This window comes from Orcinus orca, chromosome 4, assembly GCF_937001465.1.
Source record: "Orcinus orca chromosome 4, mOrcOrc1.1, whole genome shotgun sequence".
NCBI lineage: Eukaryota > Metazoa > Chordata > Mammalia > Artiodactyla > Delphinidae > Orcinus > Orcinus orca.
Genome location: NC_064562.1, coordinates 15,715,923 through 15,736,505, shown reverse-complemented (window position 1 = coordinate 15,736,505; position 20,583 = coordinate 15,715,923). Strand labels below are relative to the sequence as shown.

The following is a 20,583-nucleotide window of genomic DNA, read 5'->3' as shown; positions in this document are numbered from 1 at the left end:
GATGGATGGTGGTTATGGCTGTATAACATTATAAACATATTTAATATCACTGAACTGTACACTTGAAAGTGATTAAGACGGTAAACTTTACGTTATGTATATTTCACCACAAATAAAAAATTTGGGGAAAAAAATCATTAGAATTGCCTTGTAACTAGATTGTTTTCATTTATAATATTGTAAACATTTTCCAAAACAATAAAAATTTTTCTGCAAAATGAGTTTCAAAGATTACACAGTACACATACAGACACATCCTAATTAGAAAGTCAGTCTTCTGATGATGTATATTTAGGAGATTGCAAAGATTTTGCTACAATACATCTTTGCTGTGATACATAAAATTCTGTGATGAACGTTCTTACACATACATCATTGCACATGTCAATGATTATTTTCTTAATCTAGATTTGAAGAAGTAGAATTATTAGTTTGAAGGATATATATTTTAAGGTTCTTCATACATGTTGTCAAAGCACCCTTTAAAAAAGATTACTAGTTTCTTTTTTACCATCAATGTGAACATATGTCTTAATTATTCTGAAATAATCTCAGTCTTATAAAAAACCTGTAAGGATAAAGGACTCCAATATGCCCTTTAGAGAGTTTTCATTTTAAAAATTTTACCATATTTACTTTATAATTCTCTTGCTCTCTCAGTATGTATGTGTGTGCCTATCTCCCTCTCTATATAAAGATATGTATATGTACATGTTTGTATTCATATTTATTTATTTATATGTATGTATACTCTGTGGATCATCTGAAGTTACAGACATAATGTCTCCACCCATAAACACTTCAGAGTGAACTTCCTAAGAACAAAGACATTGTCTTACCAAATGGTAATGCAATTACCAAAATCAGGAAAGTAACACGAACACATGAAATGAAAATAAATCTTACTGTGAAATCTATCAGAGAAACTTTGGATTATTTATTATAAACTAAAATCCACAGATTTTTATACTAATTTCTCATCCAAATCTTATGATGGTTAATGTTATGATTTACTCCTCAGTCTAAAATATATGTTTAATAATTATTTGTGATCTACACTACTTATAAAATATTAATGGAAGTAGTCTGTCTGCATCTGAAAAGACTAAATGAGAGACCATTTTTTAAAAAGCAGTTTTATATTAAATTCAGAAACACTGCCAATTGAGCAGAGAAACAGTTCAAGACCGTGATCTACTGGAGTACATATTCAAAGAGCCATTCAGCCTTTAACAACAACAGGTATCATATATAATTACCACATGCATTATCCAAAAAGTGTTGCTTAGGAAATCTTGAAAATAATTTGTAAGCTCTTAAAATTATGTGGGCTAAGATTTTACACAATGAATTTTCTCAGTAAAATTTCCCTCCTTACCTCCCCCACTCCTCTGGGTTATAGGCAAAGTCAACAATAACCCAAAATGAGCACAATACCTCCGCCAGTGAGAGAGCAATTAACGACGTTTGTACACATGCATGTATACAAATACCATGGTGCAAATAATGTCACTGCAAACAGCTTAAAATCTATTTCCAATTTTAAGGACAACAAAAGCAAAAAAGCCTGATCTTGCAGAAAATCAAAGAGAACGCTGGATACTCTATCAAAACTAGAGTAACTAACTACATATGCACAACATATTTTCCGTATACAAATACAGAACACTTTTTCATTCAAGTGATATAATTTTACTAAAAACTATCAGCCTCATCGACTTTCACTCTTCCACGTAAATGCAGAACACGCTGAACCGTAAGAACAGTGTATTTATTTTATTTTATATTTTTCTCGGTACGCGGGCCTCTCACTGTTGTGGCCTCTCCCGTTGGGGAGCACAGGCTCCGGACACACAAGCTCAGCGGCCATGGCTCACGGGCCCAGCCGCTCCGTGGCATGTGGGATCTTCCCCGACCGGGGCACGAACCCGTGTCCCCTGCATCGGCAGGCGGACTCCCAACCACTGCGCCACCCGGGAAGCCCAAGAACAGTGTATTTATTACTCATCATATTAGATTTCTGATTTATGAGAGCAATGAGATCAGAAAGAATCTAAGGGATTTTTTCCTTACCATCAAGCACTTTTTTTAAAGGCTAGCATTACCTTCCCATTTTCCTTTTCTTTGCCCCAATAAACCTGTCCCCTGCTGCCTCCCTGTCTTTTGTCATAAATAGGGAGCCGTATCAATATGCCTTTTGTTTCTGTTGGTCGTGCCTGTCATGTTTTAATCTGCCATTACCTGTGCTCAGAGCATTAACAATGTAAACATTCAAGTCACTGCCAGAGTCTTGGAAAGCGAACACTTCCAGATACATATCAGGAAAAGGACAGAGCCCACAGTTCTCTCTAGGCCAGCAGATTTCTACCTGGCTGTCACTCCAACCACTCAGGGAAGCAGAATGGAGAACTCTCTAGGGAAGTCTGGTTCACTCTGAGAGGCAAGTAAGAATCACCAATGGTTTCCTAACAAAACAGCATTCTGTCATTACTTGTCTCCTCTCTGATAATTAACTGGTTTGCAACTGCTTAAAATGCCAGGACTGTTTCTATAAGGCTAGAAGATAGCTCATAATTGCAATAAGAAATAAAAAACCATATTGCTAGAAAGAGTCTTGGAAATATGATGGCCCAAAGACATCTTTATATGTGCTCTCAGTGTTATAACCACAGATAAATTGGAGACATCTTTCTATTAATAGAGCACAAAGTGCCTGAAAAGCATATTCTTGTCAGAGGATTTTAGTCAACCAACAATACTGTAAAGTAATTTACCTTCACCATATATTGGGATGTCATCTTACAGTAACATCTAGAAATAAATTCACCATAAGAACAGAGACATAATATTCTAGTTATTTTCCTGCAGAAAAAGATTTAGCATTATATTTTCTGGTAACAAAGGAAGTTAAGACAGAATTGTTATATCCAGATTACTGTGTTCAGTGAGAAAGGAAAAGTCTAATTATTTATAAATTTCTTTCACCTATCCCAAAAACAAAGTTAACCAGAATTTCCAAAATAGTTAGAAGCTGCACATTTCCAGAAATGTTAAGAGCTATTCCCTGGCCAGGAATTCGGCTCAGACTCATGTACCGGTTTATACTGCCACAAGCATTATATATGTGTCAGAAGGAAAATTCTGCAACTGACCTTTGCATTCTAGATGCTATCATATATTCAACCTATCTGTGTTATAGAGAATACGGGAGACGGTTTCACTGATTAAATACCTGTTACCTATTGAGTTTAATTTTAATTGGCAATACCCGAAGCTAAGCAATAGCATTTTTAAACAAATCTGTAAACTGATCAGAATATATTTTTTAGTGGAGTAAGAAAATAATAAGGTAAAGTTTAGCTTTGGAAATCCTGTATTATAATTTTACTTAAACTACATTGAAATTACCCTATTTCAAAACAGAAACAGTTGTTTCGGATACATTTTCCATGAAGTATACATGTAGCGTATATTAGTAATTCCCATATTTAAACACACAAACTACACGTATTCCAAAAAATTATTTGAACTTTATTTGCTCTTGTAAAAGCCAAATTTAAGGATCCCATTTAATAACGCAAAGGGCTTCTGTTCATTTCAACACCAGTCTTTCACTTCTTTAAGTGCTCATTTGAAAAAAAAAAATTAAACAAAAATAAGTAATTTGGGAGGAGGAAAAAAAACCTCATCAAATTCTCTTGCCTACACACCATTTCAAGAGAACATTTAACTCACAATGTCTTGGTCAAACCATGTGACGCTGCAACCATACATCATCCCTTCCAGCATCTCAGTGCCCCCTCAGCACTAATTCTGCAGGCAGGAAGCCAGACACCAGGGCACCACGACTTCTCCCTACAAGCCTCTGCATCAAAACAGACCTGTCTCCCTCCTCTTTGCACCAGCTGCAGTGTGACTGGGCTTCCCGAATCATATTTTATTGTTTATAACGAAGGTGCTGCATTTGATCTAATTACTTTTCGTATTTCTTCCTTCAGGAGAAAGAATATTGTCCCAGGGTATTCTGCTTTGCTGGTGCTGAAATGGAATAAGCAAAGCAAAAGGAAAACTAATATTCATAAAAGAATTTCCGCTGCTTTCTGGTCACTCTTCATCATCTTTTTTTTGAAACAGAAGATGACAGATAAAATTTCAAGGATCTAAATATACATTGATAAATATTTGTTGGATGTGATTTTGTATCTCTAATTTCCTGCTAAATGCATCTAAGTTGGAAAAAAAAGTGAAAAAACTCTGGATCGGTAGAAAAGGTTTTCTTGTTTATTTTTTAATAAGACAGTTTATTTGTAGGTATCTACCCCTACGCTTAGTACTTCTCTGATGTCTAATAACAGAACCTCACCTAAGCCTGTTATTATTTAGCACCTAGTAATACAGATGTTTTGAGATAAGGTTAATCATTTAACTTTTTCAGAAAAGCTATTATTAAGAAAAAAGAACAACAACAACAAAATGGTGAGCTGGATTTTTTAACCCTCTCATCTTTTAATAATACAGTGTCTGCTTTGTACTAGTTTGACACATAGGTTTAAAGGAAGTCTACTATAATAATATGTAACAATCTATCAGGCAACGCCTAGCCCAGGGGTCTCAAAGTGTGGTCTCTGGACCAACATCATCAGTATCACCTGGAAACTCCTTAGAAAGGCAAATCATTGGGGTCCACTCAGATCTACTGAATCAGAAACTCTAGGTGGGGGCCAGTAATCCGTGTTTTAATAAGCCCCCCAGGTGATTCTGATGCACCTAAGTTTGAAAACCACTAGCCTAGTATTAATACGTAAGTGGGCCTTTTTTTTTTTTTTTTTCTTTTGCGGTACGTGGGCCTCTCACCGCTGTGGCCTCTCCCGTTGCGGAGCAGAGGCTCCGGACGCGCAGGCTCAGCGGCCATGGCTCACGGGCCCAGCCGCTCCGCGGCCTGTGGGATCTTCCCGGACCGGGGCACGAACCCGTGTCCCCTGCATCGGCAGGCGGACTCTCAGCCACTGCGCCACCAGGGAAGCCCGTAAGTGGGCCTTAATAAATGATAAATTAGAAGGAAGAGGACGAGAGAGGAGGAGCGGAGAGAGAGTGTGTGTGCAAGAGAGAGAGGGAGCAACCCTCTAACACCATATTCTAAGAATGGAGAAAATGCTAATTGTGCAAACATAATACACAGGAGGCTTCAAAGTAATCATGTTATCGATTGTCTTGTGACATGGCTAACCACTACTTACTTAGAGTCTTCTAACTCTTAGATACATAAACGCTTTTTTCTTTTTTTGACAATGTCATTTAAGGCTCTTTATAGACAATTCAGGGAGATGAGGTCATAGGCCGATTTCCCATCTCCAGTACTTACTTTAGCTGTGTAACCTTCACACAGTACTTGACCTCACTATTCCTTAGCTGCATGTCTGAGAAATTGGGGTGATGCTCATGGTGCTTTCCCTACTGAGCTGCTATGAGGATTAAATGAGTCAGTGTATGTAAAGGACTTAGAAAAGAGCCACAGTAAGCAAGCACTCCATTCACAGTGACCTAGGCCCTGAGCTTTAGAGGGTCCTGCTCTGGCTCCCTTTAACTGGGCCCCTTCCCACTGAGCAGTGGTCTGCAGAACACAGGCAACGTGTCCACCCAGAATTTGTCCCATCCTGCTCTCCATTTAAAACACTGGCCGTTGCCCCAAAGTCTGGAATTCTACCTAAATGGCCCCAGGCCTGTGTCTGGAAACTATGAGGCCCCCTGTCTCCCTGAGGGTGGACCAAGGAGCTGGTGTACTTACCCAAAGGCCTGAGGGGTGACCAAGCAGTGGCCAAGGGGTGTCTGGGGCAAGACATGTGGGCAGAGCGTAAACCAGAGGGCTGGGGTGTTGTAATGTGGGTGCCTGACATTAAGCTTCTGATTACTGAGGCATCTGTTGCAAAGACATCTATCTCAAATAAGCACATTGCCAGCTGTATGACACACTACTAGTAAAACAACTAGATAAGAAAGCAGGTCACCCCATCCGTGAAGTTCCCTGGATAACTGACCGCTTGAATAATTCTGTTTTTCCCTTCCCGTGCCCTAATTCCCACTCTTACGTTTTAAACTTGCCAATATTTTTGTAACCGTGTATGGTGACAAATGTTAGCTAGACTTACTGTGGTGATGATTTTTGCAACATATACAAATATCAAGTCATTATGTTATACACCTGAAACTAATATAATGTTATATTTCAGTCATAACTCAACTTTCAAAATTAATTAATTTGCCAATAAAAAGAGAAACTGTGAAACCCTAGGCACCCCACCTTTGACCCCAGTAAAGGGAGAACCCCAGGTCCCCACACCCCCATGCCTGTGACCTTGCTGTGTGGCCCTCAGGTGTGCTGTGTACCCTCTGGTTCTTGCAAATAATACATCTTATCTTTCAGATTTCTCTGACAGTGGCTGCTGAGGTGCATTTTAGATAATAAGAACCACACGGGTCAGTCTAGCCACAACATTAGCTCCAGTCAGAGAAACATCTATGGGGGCTGCCACAGTGGTATGGACCCCGGTAAGTGATTCAGACTTTCCCAGCCGACAGTATCACTGCCAACAGGCTGAGACAGACACAAAACAGGTGTCCAGCTGCATGCATGAGAGACCTCTCCCAGTGCCAGACAGAACCAAGAACGGGGCTCCCAATCACTCCCACTCCCACACTGGAATGAATAAGTCTAAGTAGTTCAAGCGTTCTGAATGCCAAGCTGGTGTTCCCCATCACTATGAAAATATTCTTGTTAAGCCTGGTTAACAGAACGTATTTTATTTACCAGTCTTCTACATTGGTTTATGAGTTTTAAATAATTAGGTAAATGGTATGTGGACTTCCATTTATACCATTGCCCCGGCTCCACAAAAGTTAGGGTTGTTCGTAAGTATAAAAACAACAGCTAAAGTTAAAAATATCAAAATAAGATGGTTCCATGTCTCTTTAACATCCCTGTTCTTTATTGGGGGTTTTATACCAAAACATAAATATACCTATCTCCAATATGACTATATAAAGACATATATCCAATATGGCTGCAATGCAAATATTTCTGACCAATGCATTACTGATATTCAGTAAACATGTACAGTCCACTTCCAAAAAAAAATGCTGCCCATGTGTATATATGGCAGAGGCAAAAACAAGAAAGGCAGCAGCTCTGTGGTATATTTGTGTAAGAAAGACCAGTGCTCCCAGACCACAGCCTGCAGTGACTTTTACTGGACCCCAAAACGACTGTGCCAAAATGGTGAGGTGGAATCTGCAGAGACCTCACCCAGGCACTACCTGGGATCCTCAGAGTTCAAAATGGTAAACCCTACAGCCACTAAACTCCCCCCAAGTCCATCACCTTGTATAATCCTCAACATAATCCACCAGCCACAGTAACATCCTCTTTCCCTTACTGTCCTGACCAAGGACCTGTCTTCCCAATACTACTACCCTTCTTTTCAAAGCCTTTTCACCGAGTTCTCTAGGAGACTTACTCTGCTTTTAAAAGTCCCTAGCACTCAACCTCTTCAGAGAATCCACCCCCGCCTGCCGGGTCTTAACTAGAATCTGGCTCCATCTACAGGACAGCATGTGCACTGCAGCATTTGAGTCAGTTTTCCTAAACCCTACCGCTACTGCTAGAACGCATCTCTTCCACTTACAGGTAATAAAACCTTTTTCTCCTTGAGCGAAGCGATTCTGGCACAACTGCCTTCATTTCCAGCACTCCTCACCCACCTCCCGCCCCACTCCCAACACATTAGTGTTGTCTACAGATGCTATTCAAAATGTTGTCTACAGATCACCTACTTTTTGCAACTGATTCACAAGGCAATAACTACAAAAAACTGAAAGTAAGCATTTAGAATTTTACAGCAACCTGACATCAGTGGAATTGTGTTCGAACAAGGTGTTGTCGAACTCACGTGCCGAGACACAGTGGCACTAGCTATATCCTCGTATGGGTGTTTTTCTACCAAAAGTGTTGCCCAAACTTTAATGTGCATGTAAATCACTTGGGGAATCTCATTAAAAATGCAGGCTTGGTAGTCTGGGGTGGGGCCAGAGAGTCTGCATTTCTAATGAGCTCCAAGCCATGCTGTTGCTGCTGACCCACAGGCCCACTCTGAACTGTGAGGCTTCAGACAACTGAATTAGGGGACTTTCTCCAACCAGCCACGCTGTTTCATATGCCTGTATTTTGCAAATCTTTCTCAGATATTACAAACTAAACCTCTGCACTTACTAGATTGCCTCTGTTTAGAGTCACAGGCTACTCACAGGCTGTGTGCAACCTTGGGAAAGTTAATTAACCTCTGTGTGCTGCAATCTCCTCACCTTTAAGTGGGGAATAAGCAGCCTAAGTACCCCACAGCTCAAATGGGTTAATTAATGTAACAGTTATTAGCGTAATTCTTGGCTTATGTCAGCCACTTTAATGTTTAAATTTTTTATTCCTGCCTTATCCATTTGGCAAACTTCTGTTCCGCCTTGAAGTCTGCTCAGGTATCACTTCTATGAAGCTGTTCTGACATCCTCCCACCCCAAAGTGAGCCACTCACTCTTTTGTGTCCTTAATACACTTTATAATCTAACTCTACAGAGATTTTCCTGCCTGAGTATAATTTAATTATTTCCATGTTTCTCTCTCATAACCTAGTGTGCATGTGTTGAGAGCAAGAACTTTCTTCATCCATTTCTGTTATCCATAACACCTAGCATGTTGACTGTCAAAATTAAAATCTGTCTGTGAATTTTTGATGTGAATTATTATGAAACAATCTTACAGAGTTTTCTAGGCTACAGGATGAACAAATGTTATAAAATATTATCATCAAAACCCAGAAATGTCATTGTATTTTGTTGGGAAGATTTTCTCTCTCAAGAAATAAAAATCAATCATGACAAATCATTTTAAGCTACTTATATAAGACTTAGGACTCTATGACAATTACAAATCATTTATTTTTATGGTGAGAACAAGAAGAAAGGAAACATGGGAGCTGCTTTTAACCAGGAGTCTTTGGGGATGCAGTATGTGTCTTTTTTAATGAGCAACACTAAATGTATAGTCTTAGAATTAAACTTTCTAGATATTTTCTCCATTTTACCAATACATATGAATTGACTAAAAAGTAGTTACTCTAGCATAAATAAAAGGAAATGCCATCCAGCAAATTATCTGAATTAGTCCTTTAAAAGGTCCTTATTCTTAAAACGAATGTAGCCAAATAGCAGTTTTTGAGTGAAGTGTAACTTCTGAATAACATTTAGGGGTAAACGGGAAACACTATCTCCCTCCTCTATCCTCCTGAAACCCACTCCAAGCTCTAGACACCGTAGTTTTCTGAAGGAAATGATGACAGGTTAAAGAAGTAAGAATCTTTTTTTTTTTTTTTTTTTTTTTTTTTGCGGTACGCGGGCCTCTCACTGCTGTGGCCTCTCCCTTTGCGGAGCACAGGCTCCGGACGCGCAGGCTCAGCGGCCATGGCTCACGGGCCCAGCCGCTCCGCGGCATGTGGGATCTTCCCGGACCGGGGCACGAACCCACGTCCCCTGCATTGGCAGGCGGACCCTCAACCACTGCGCCACCAGGGAAGCCCAGAAGTAAGACTCTTAAGAGTGAAGGCACATGCAACTATTTTCCTGAGAACTCCTTGCACATGTCTTTGAACGACCGTTTCATTATGTCATCTTGCCTCAGTTCTCTGCCCCAGTAGTGGAAAATGGTACAGGTAGATGCGTTTAGAAAAGAGCATAATTCAAGTTTTTATTTTCTTTATGTCTAAAGCTTTTCCACTTTATGTCTAAAGCTTACCTCTGTTTTTCAGTGGAGGCAGTGTAGGGTGTAGATCTTTATTACACTCATTCCGCTCTGTGCAGCATTCAATTGATCTTCTTTGATGAGGAATGGGCGTGTCCTAAAATCGAACCCAAACAGCTATTAGTAGGTTTCCCCTAAATTTCAAAGTCATACCATCCAAAACTAGTAAATTAACTCTATTTAGAGAAGTCACTTAAAATTCTGATAGTTTTATTCAAACATGGTGAAACTGATGTATTGTATTAGGTAATTTCTTTCAAATCATCATGTATTATCTTACTGCAACTTTTGCATTTCAACAAAATTACTATTCTATTTGTAATAACCAACGTGTGTAGCGTAAACTGAGGAAGAAGGTTTGGCTTAATGCAATTAACCAAACTGGAATTTGAGCAAGATGATCTAATGAGTCACTAAACCAGAAGTTAACGGCAAAAATAAAATGAATATTTGATTTCTAAAGGAAGGAAGAATTGACCCAATGTGAATTTTCAAATTATTTTCCAAATTACTGAAAACAAGAGAGTAAAAAAAAAAAACCCCAAAACAATTGTTATATCTTGTTTGAAATTTGGCTGTTTGAAATCTAGCCAATGAAAGGTTACAAAGTAGAATCAAATCATCTTCCTTACCCGACACTGAAAATCTGAGCCTTCTAGTCCTAGACATCCAGAAGTGACCACAGGCATCCCAGAATCATCTTCTTCTATCATTGTGAAACAATATCCATCTGTGCTAAAGACCAAACAGGCAAAGTAAGTGTGTGCGTGTGCGTGTGTGTGTGTGTGTGTGTGTGTCTATGGTAAAAGGAAATGAAGATGTTTATCACTTGCTTCATTACAAACAAGAAGAAAGTCAATTATCGTTACAGGTCACCATCTGTTTAAAGAATCCCCAAACTTCCTTTTATGAAAGTTGACTTAATTATCTTAAAATATTTAGTAATATCTCCTCTGTCCAGAAACTTGCAAGAAAGAAGGATCCAAACTTTCCATATAACATATAAATTACTAACCATATACACTAAATGCTAAACACTTATTTTGGTCCTTCACAGGTATCACCTTCAGAAATCCACTCTAAGAAGAAGGCAGTACTATGCTTACTTTCTATATGAGGAAACTGAGGCTCAGAGACCTTGAGTAATTCTCAAAGGCGGTACAGCTAGTGAGAGGCACAGCAGGGGTTTGAACCCGTGCAGGTGAACATTTATTCTGGTTCTACTTGCTCTGAGGTAGTGAAATAAATTTATCTCTTACTAAGGCACACAGACTAAGGACAGGTAGGAGTTGGGATCAGCACAGCCTAAGTGAAGTGAGTAAGATTCCGCCATGTGGTACCCTCTGCTTCAGGGCAGGCATATGAAAACATCAGGCTTTGTGGTTGTCTTATTTGGGTGTGGGGTAAGGATGGACAGCAGAAAGAAGGGTTTTTAACAAGATCATGGTAAGGCAAAGAAACAATACTTTTCATTTCTGTCTGGTTTTCTACATTGAAAAGAACTTTCACTTATTCTATCTCATTTGATCCTCTCAACAACAATGAGAAGTGATACTATTTCTATTTTACAAATGGGTAAATTAAATTTATGAGAGTCTAACAAACTTGTACAAGGTCACAAAACAAAACAGTTACAGAATCAAGCCTTGAATCAAGGACTTCTTGCTTCATTTCCACAGGGATTAAAAATGAAAACCAAGGACTATTATATGTACAACTATTTATAAACAGACACTACTGTCTTCACAAGCTCGGGTGATAAACACCCACAGACGCCCACTATAAGTCATAAACCACTACTGCATGTCTAAGAAATAAAGAACTAAAGTACTAACGTACTATCTATCTTTCTCTCATATATATGCATGTTCAGCACCCAACATAGATGTGACAACATAGTCCTGAAAGGTCATGGGAAGAAAGCTCTGAGCATGGTGATAGCCGTGATTTGTGTGTTGGTCTATTTTATGTTAGTGGTAGCGGCATTCTGCCATACCTTAGCGCGTCAGTTATCATCAACACCCTTAGAACTGTTTACTTGGTTTGTAAGCCTCAAGCGATCCAAAACGCCTCAGTTTATAAGAACTAGCACAGCAAAGTTCAAACATACTAATGAATGGCTAGGAACGGCCAATGATAATAAATCTCTTTGTTAGACTAAGGTCAAATGCATGAATATTGCTGTAGGAGAAAGACTGCCTTGGAACAGCCCATGCTCTAAATTCTTTGGGGCTTTTTAGCTAATGTACTGAAATCGCTATGAAAATCTAAAGCATGTAAACGCCAAAGGCAATAAATAAGAGACCTGTCCCTTAGAAATTTACTTTAAACAATATAAGCAAACAATACCCATGTGATTTTTTTTATCCCTTCCCTATACATTTAGACCATATGTATAACTTACACTTCTCATCAAAAGTAAAATTCAGGAGTTAGGAATAAAGTCAGTTTAAGTTTCTGACACTAGGAAATCATAGAGCAGCTAGAAAAGTTTGATACAACAGGTTAAATCTAAAAAGACTAACTCCTCCTTAATCAGGAGGCCTCCTTAAATCAAAATCTGAGAATACAGAAATGTACTGTTAGGCAACTTGAAGAATCAAGAAAGAAGAGAGGAAGCTGGTAAAGCTGTTGGCAGGTTACTGTCACAATGTCCTGGGAAATATAAAGAAACATCAGGAAGAGTAAATTCAAGCTTTAAAAATGCACTCCCTCGTCTGTGAAGTGGGGGGAGCTAAGAATAAAAAGAGAGGATGGAAACCACATTTTTGGTGGAGAGTACGCTGTAATGCACACAGAAGTAGAAATAAAATGTTGCACACATGAAACTTATATAATGTTATAAACCAATGTTACTTCAATGAAAATTAAATTTAAAAAAGAGGGGATGGAGAGGGAGAGAGACCCTGGAAAGAAGAGTTGGTGTCCCAGAAGTCATAAAGTTGGATAGGAACTCAAGTATGTAGTTGGAGGACAAGCAAGGAGGTAAGAGAACCATTTCAAGTGCATATTACTGACAAGAAAGCAACAATAATTTATAAGCTTCTTACTGAAATTGCTAGCTACTAAGGGACATTAACTGGAAACCCGCAGTACAATTACAGAAGCTTAAGAATTACTTGAGAACTTTCAACTCTCAAGCAAGCACAAAGGTAAACACAGCTACGCTCTGGAGTCAAAGCTGATCAACGTCACCCATCGCTACGAGCCATTCAACTCTTAACCATGGGCTTATTTGAACCTTTTGTTGCTGGTTGCCACATTTAAGCTTAGTTTTTAAATGTTTTATATAGATTATTATCCCAACATCCCCCGAGTGTTGAAAGTGGTAACAAGAAGAGATGAAGAATTATGAAGGAAACAAAAGTTGAAATAATTTTAAACAAAATTGAAAGTAGTGAGATGTATACATGAATGCAGGATGAACCATTTGATTACAGTAATGATTATGAATTTTAAAAGAAGACAATTGACAAGGGGGGAGAGGCAAGGTAGGGGTAGGCGAATAAGAGGTACAAACTACCATGTATAAAATAAATAATCCACAAGGATATATTGTACAGCACAGGGAAATTCAGCCATTATTTTTTAATAACTTTAAATGGAGTATAATCTATAAAAATACTGAATCATTATGTGGTACACATAAAACTAATATAATATTGTAAATCAACTATACTTCAATAAAAAAGAAGACAACGTACATTTCAAAAATTCTGCCCCTGGGTTATAGGTAAAGCAAAGTAATTGACAAAACAGTTGCATAGGAACATGATCAGTCATCAGTACTGAATGCCTCTCAACATAATGCTAATCCATGAAAAAGCAAAGCATTTGAAAATGAAAAGGTCATATGAGGTCAAAGTAGTTGATAATAACTTCTGTTACAACCCTTGGATTGGTCTACAGTTTCATGACTCCTTGAATCTGCCCAGTATTCCAAAGGCAAAGGAGTGCCTGGAACATCTTGAGAGATCAGCAGGGATAAACTGTCTCAAGAGATCTTCAGTGTGCCCAAGTGAACATCTACTAGCAAGTAAGAAAGGGATATACTTAGTTTAAAGCTTTGAGGAACCAAATAATACTCTTTAGGTGGATGTGCATCCGGAGCCCGAAAGTTCTGCCCGTTTTCATTTGGGGTCAAATGGGTTTATAAACAGTCTTCTGGGCCCCAACTCATTCATTGTAGAGTGAGTACAGGGTTTATAATGTTCACCCAAGTTTTGGTCCCTTTAACTCTATGTTTCTTTATAGTAAACCCCAGGTTTACTATAAAGTAATGCTTCTTTATAGTAAACCCCAGGACTGTCCAGAAACAATAACCACCACAGTTGAGAAGGGACTGTTGTAGAAGTTTTCTTCTAACTAGTTTTGATCTTTATAAAGATTATTTTAACTATAAAATAATTTTTTTAAGTATTAGTTAAAAAGAGTTTATCTGATCTACCCAATCAGGGTGATAGGAAATTTTAGAGCACTAATAAAATAATCTAAAAATTATTAAATAACTCAAAATTATTATTTAGTTATTAAATAGTTTAAAATTTTGCTCTTGACAAAAACTCATTAAATAAATGGATACTTGCTCAAGTGCATCTGCACACAGGGATTAATTGTTCTCTATACCAATCAATTTATTTATTCCGATCAAACTGAATCAAATTATTTATTCCACTTTTTTTCCAGTATGTAAGAAATACTAGAATTCGTAAATTTCTTTTACGTTTCAGTCAGAATCTATTTGAAAGGCTGCTTGTTTTAGGTCAATTATAAATAGGTCCTTGAGAACACTGTCTTCTAAAATATCTATTTCACATTGAAGGGGATAAACAAAGTTTTCAAAGTTTCTGTCACAGGTAAATTGAAAGATACATACAACTTTTAGAGTTGCTATTTAAATCATGTAGATTTTAGTCAGTTAACTAAAACAGCTGTAAGCTGCTTAGAGCTTTGTTAACAAATAGGTAATTTTACAAACATTTATTAAGCATACTACGCCTCAGACTGAGTTGGATGATGAGAAGCAAGGGTGAGGAAGATGCAGGCTTTGCTTTCGAGGAGCTCAACATCTATGAACCAGTTCTAGGAAAAACAAAGTGGTTCAACTTCAAGCAGGAGGGACAGAAATCACCAGCTAATCAAGTGCTTTCTACTGACTGGGGGGAAAAAGGCAAAGAAGAATGTTATGCAAAGGTAATGACCAGAGTAACAGAACCCTAAGGTTTATATTTGTTTTTTTCTCCTATCTTAGGTGAGTGGGTTCCCATAGTAGTAGAGGGAAAGAGGGTAAAATAGATATGACTCCCACTGCTCCCCTTCTCTGGTTTTTCCCTGAGAGGTCATAGCACTGTGGGGAAGGTGAAGTTGCAACATTAATGATGAGGTTCCAATGTGAGAGGCCTTTTTACTTCAACCTCAAGAAAGTAACTATCATACATCCTTCTCTGGCAACCACACCAAGTGATTGAGCATTTTGTTCACTTTTGTTCATTTTTCGTAGGAGGTACAAGATTTTTTGAACTTGTCTCACTTTTTATGTTAAACAAGCATTTGCATAGTCTCACCTCCACCACCCTGTGCAGACCCTCCCTACCTCTCACCTAGACTGCTCTGACAGCCTTCAGGCAGGAAGCCCCCTCTTCTCTCTCAAGACTCTAGCCCATTCCTCACAGCACTGCCTGATAAATCTTATTTTCCTTCCTGCTCAAATATCTTCAATGGTTCTCTATGTATGACTGTACAGAGCCCTACAATGTTCACTTCCTATTAAGTCCAACAGCAAATGGACCCATTTAAGTATCACTTATAACTGAGAGCCACAAAGCAGAGTTATTCCTTGTAAAAGACTTCATAAGTGAAGTTGAAACCATATCCTCATCCAACCGAATTATAAGTTCTAAAGAAGGACCCACCATTCTCATAAATGAAATGATTTTAACTCAACATCTTCTACTGGGGAAAAAAAAAAAAGATCATAAAGCTCAATGTTCGGGTGGCCTGGGCATCAGTGGAATAAACTAGATGAATAGAAGATGTACAAACAAATGAGAAGAATGCTCACTTGAAACTCTGAGACCTGGGTCAGAAGTACCTCTCTAAAAGCGCATACCACTGCATGCAGGTTTAGAAGCTCTGGGTTAATACAAACTTTGTATAAGGGCTCTGTACAGCACTGCCTGATAAATCTTACATTTTCCTTCCTGCTCAAAAACCTTCGATGGTTCTCTATGTATAGTTGTGAAGAGCTGTATATTGTTCACTTCCTATTAAGCCCCTAAGCCTTCCCTTCTGCCGCCTTTGACTCTTCAGGATACAGCTGGAGACTTATCAAATTTCTCATTTAGGCACCTGGTGTCATGTGCACATCCTTCATGCAATCATCCAATGTGATTTATTACACCTACAAACCCTGAAAACTGCCCAGGTAGGATCAGAACCCAATAAGGGTCAGAACCCAATAAGATAAATGAGGAAGTTTTTAAAATTACCTTGAAAGAGAGTAAAAAAATTTTCAGAACTGGATAGACTTGTATGAGAGTAGAACTTGAGGGAGGTGGTGAGAAAGGGACAAAAATGACTGTCACAGACAACATCACGTAAAACAAGGAAGGATACATAAAGTAGGACCGAATTCTATACAGAAAAGAATCATCAAGGCTGAGATTACTCCTGTTAGGACAGGAAAACAAGACAAAACACTGGCATGTTGAAAGTCATACACAAAGAATTATTAAGGAGACGATGCAGCTTTCAAGGCATGCAGTGAGAGTCTGAGGTCCTAGGAATAGAATCTGGAAATGGAATAAGAAGGATACACCATGAAAAGTAACACCTAGAAAGGTAAATATTTAGAAGATGGATATTATAATGAGGGAGACTGAACAACGGCTTCGCCTCTTATTTTGAATTATGGATATTAAAAAATGGTTATAACATTGTATTCAGCATGATATATTTGTACTACAGCCTCTAATATGCACGCCATTAGGCAATGTAAATGGCATGGATATTGGAAGCAGACACATCTGCACCTGATAGGAATCAAGGACAAGAATGAACATGATCAACATTCCAATAAGAATGCTGGCTGGTAAAGTGACTGATGGTACTCATGAAAAGTTTAAAAAAAAAAAAAAAGGACTTCCCTGGTGGCACAGTGGATAAGACTCTGCGCTCCCAATGCAGGGGGCTTGGGTTTGATCCCTAGTCAGGGAACTAGATCCCACATGCATGCAGCAACTAAGTAGCCTGCCTGCTGCCACGAAGACCCGACACAACCAAATAAATAAGTATTTTTTAAAAAAACCAAAACCCTCTAAACTTTGTATATGTTCTCTGAATTATCATGTGGGATTTCAGAATCTCTTTTAGGTATGATGCAATTTTGATTTGGGCCACTTTTTGGCTTATTCTCTCCAGGAAAGTGGGAGTGGTAATGAGCATGAGATCTACCTAGGACATCCAGCTTGGCTACAATCTGCCTGGTACCAGCCCTTATCTAAGCCCCAAGCAAGCACACCATTGTCTTTAGAACTGTTTTACCTAGAAGTGCAAGATTTAGTGCAGTATTACTCAAAGTGTGTTCCCTTGCAAACTACTTGTTACTGGTCTGTGAGTACGTTAATACAGAAATTGAAACTTGTATATACTGCAATAAATTTAGCTCTGTTGAATTTAATTAACAGACAATAGAAAAATGAAGCATGCAATTTGTAGGTATTTTTAAATTAATTTTCCTAGTAATTCATTTTTATTGTAGTTTAGAAAGTATCAGTGCACAACTTATTGGGGAAAAAAACTTTGACCAGAGATAGCTTGAGGAGCGCTGATTTGGAGTGTTTATAGGAATGGAGGTAGAAAGGCCTGGACCTATTTAGGTCTAGGGGCACAGGAACAAAAACCAGCCCTGTGATTCAGACATGACTGACCTCAGCTCACAGGAGACTCAACTGGAGTCAATACCTCGTTAGAAAAATGTATGTATAGTTTACTCAAGAATGAATATTTCTGCTCGAGAGTCAGGGGTTAGCTGTTGGTCAAAAATTCAGTACTTTGTAAACTGGGCCACAATTTCTTTTCACTCATTTGGGCATGAACACTGAGTGACCTACTAAAAATTACTTAACCTCTCAGAGCCTCAGATTTCTCACCTGGGAAGTACAGATAATGCTACATTCTTTAGAGGAGTGCTGTGATGATTAAAGATAGGTGAAAGTGGGGCTTCCCTGGTGGCGCACTGGTTGAGAGTCCGCCTGCCAATGCAGGGGACACGGGTTCGTGCCCCGGTCCGGGAGGATGCCACATGCCGCGGAGCGGATGGGCCCGTGAGCCATGGCTGCTGAACCTGCGCGTCCGGAGCCTGTGCTCCGCAACGGGAGAGGCCACAGCAGTGAGAGGCCCGCATACCGCAAAAAAAAAAAAAGATAGGTGAAAGTAAGCGTGCTAGTAGTAAAAAAGCTCAATAAATATTAGTTTTCTGTTGACTTCTACAAGTTAACCGATGCATGCTATCATGGTATACCAACGTTTTTTGAGGGGTTCCATTGTTACTGATTGCTGGCTTTGTTGTATTTTTCTTTTCTTCTTCTTTGCTATTATAAATCAAAGGTTGGAAACCATACAATTCACAACCCATTCCAATCTGCCCTCCATATCTACTTCCACATTAAATATTTCTAAACTGCAGTTATCAAGGTCAATAAATCTGATGGCTGGATTTCAGTTCTTCTCCTAACAGCATCTAATATGGCTGACCTTACTTCTTCCTCCCTCAGTAAATTTGGCCTCAGTGACACTATACTCACTGCTTCACTGCTAATTCTGAGTTTCCTAGGGAGAGCCTCCTTTACCCAAGCATTCAAGTCTCAAGGCTCAGTTGTACTCTGGTAGATTAGGTTGTCCTATTATTGTTCTCAATTCTTCATGCCACACTCTAACCATGGCTTCCCTTTCACTTTGAGCTTGAGGATGTCACTTGATTTGGTAAATGGAATGTTAGAGGACATGACACAAGCAGAAGCTTTAAAAGGTTCCTCCCTCAAACTCATTTGAGAAAGAATTTTGGGGCTTCCCTAGTGGTACAGTGATTAAGGATCTGCCTGCTAATGCGGGGGACACGGGTTTGATCCCTGGTCCGGGAAGATCCCACATGCTGCGGAGCAACTAAGCCTGTGCGCCATAACTACTGAGCCTACGCTCTAGAACCCACGAGCCACACCTTCTGAAGCCCGTGTGCCTAGAGCCCAAGCTCTGCAACAAGAGAAGCCACTGCAATGAGAAGCCCGCGCACCACAACCAAGAATAGCTCCCACTCACTGCAACTAGAGAAAGCCCGCGTGCAGCAATGAAGAACCAATGCAGTCATTAATTAATTAGTTTGTTTGTTTATTAAAACAAACAAACAAACAATATGCCCTTGGTAGCTGCCAGTCCAAGAAGAATGAAGAAATGTTGGGAGCAGGCAGGAAGCCAAGCCCACCCAGGCCAGCGCAGCCCAGCACAGCTGCAACCCCCAGGAAGACACAGGAGTGAAATAATAAATGTCTTCAGTGGTAAGAATCACTGTGATTTTAAGGATGCTTATTTCACAGCGAAAAACTGATGAACGGACATTGGTTCAAGATGGCGGAGTAGAAGGATATGCTCTCACTCCCTCTTTCGAGAACACCGGAATCGCAACTAACTGCTGAAAAATCATCAACAGGAAGACACTGGAACTCACCAAAAAAGATACCCCACATGCAAAGACAAAGGACAAGCTGCAATGAGATGGTAGGAGGGGCGCAATCACAATAAAATCAAATCCTGTAACTGCTGGGTGGGTGACTCACAAACTGGAGAACACTTATCCCACATAAGTCCACCCACTGGAGTGAAGGTGCTGAGCCACACGTCAGGCTTCCCAACCTGGGGGTCCGGCAATGGGAGGAGGAATTCCTAGAGAATCAGACGTTGAAGGCTAGCGGGATTTGATTGCAGGACTTCAGCAGGACTTGGGGAAACAGAGACTCCACTCTTGGAGGGTACACACAAGGTAGTGTGCACGTCGGGACGCAGGGGAAGGAGCAGTGACCCCATAGGAGACTGAACCAGACAGACCTACCTGCTAGTGTTGGAGGGTCATCGGCAGAGGTGGGGGGTGGCTGTGGCTCACCAAGGGACAAGGACACTGGCAACAGAAGTTCTGGGAAGTACTCCTTGGCTTGAGCCCCCCCAGAGTCTGCCATTAGCCCTACCAAAGAGCCTGGGTAGGCTCCAGTGTTGGGTCGCCTCAGGCCAAACAACCAACAGGGAGGGAACCCAGCCCCACCCATCAGCAGACAAGCATATTAAAGTTTTACTGAGCTCTGCCCACCTGAGCAACAGCCAGCTCTACCCACCACCAGTCCCTCCCAGCAGGAAACTTCCACAAGCCTCTTAGATAGCCTCATCCACCAGAGGGCAGACACCAGAAGCAAGAAGAACTACAATCCTGCAGCCTGTGGAACAAAAAACACATTCACAGAAAGACAGACAAGATGAAAAGGCAGAGGGCTATGTACCAGATGAAGGAACAAGGTAAAACCCCAGAAAAACAACTAAATGAAGTGGAGATAGGCAACCTTCCAGAAAAAGATTGCAGAATAATGAGAGTGAAGATGATCCAGGACCTCGGAAAAAGAATGGAGGCAAAGATCAAGAAGATGCAAGAAATGTTTAACAAAGATCTAGAAGAATTAAAGAACACACAAAAAGAGATGAAC

General features: G+C 39.7%; 1 protein-coding gene across 8 annotated transcripts in view; it reads right to left on the bottom strand.

Annotated features, from left to right (window-relative positions):
• BMPR1B (bone morphogenetic protein receptor type 1B) overlaps nt 1–20,583 on the bottom strand; it is a 421,980-nt gene that overhangs the window by 38,003 nt on the left and 363,394 nt on the right. For 6 of the 8 annotated variants that reach the window (XR_004475285.2, XM_033400369.2, XM_033400370.2 and 3 more), the window contains 2 exons: nt 10,474–10,576; nt 9,836–9,938 (listed from right to left, as the gene is read on the bottom strand). Coding sequence is in view for 6 of the 8 variants with exons in the window: in XM_033400369.2 (XP_033256260.1) it covers nt 9,836–9,938; nt 10,474–10,576 (206 nt within the window). In the remaining 2 variants the exon portion in view is untranslated. Of the gene's footprint in view, nt 1–9,835; nt 9,939–10,473; nt 10,577–20,583 lie in introns of those variants that run through there. The other 2 variants (XM_049709183.1, XM_049709182.1) reach the window with 2 other exon arrangements.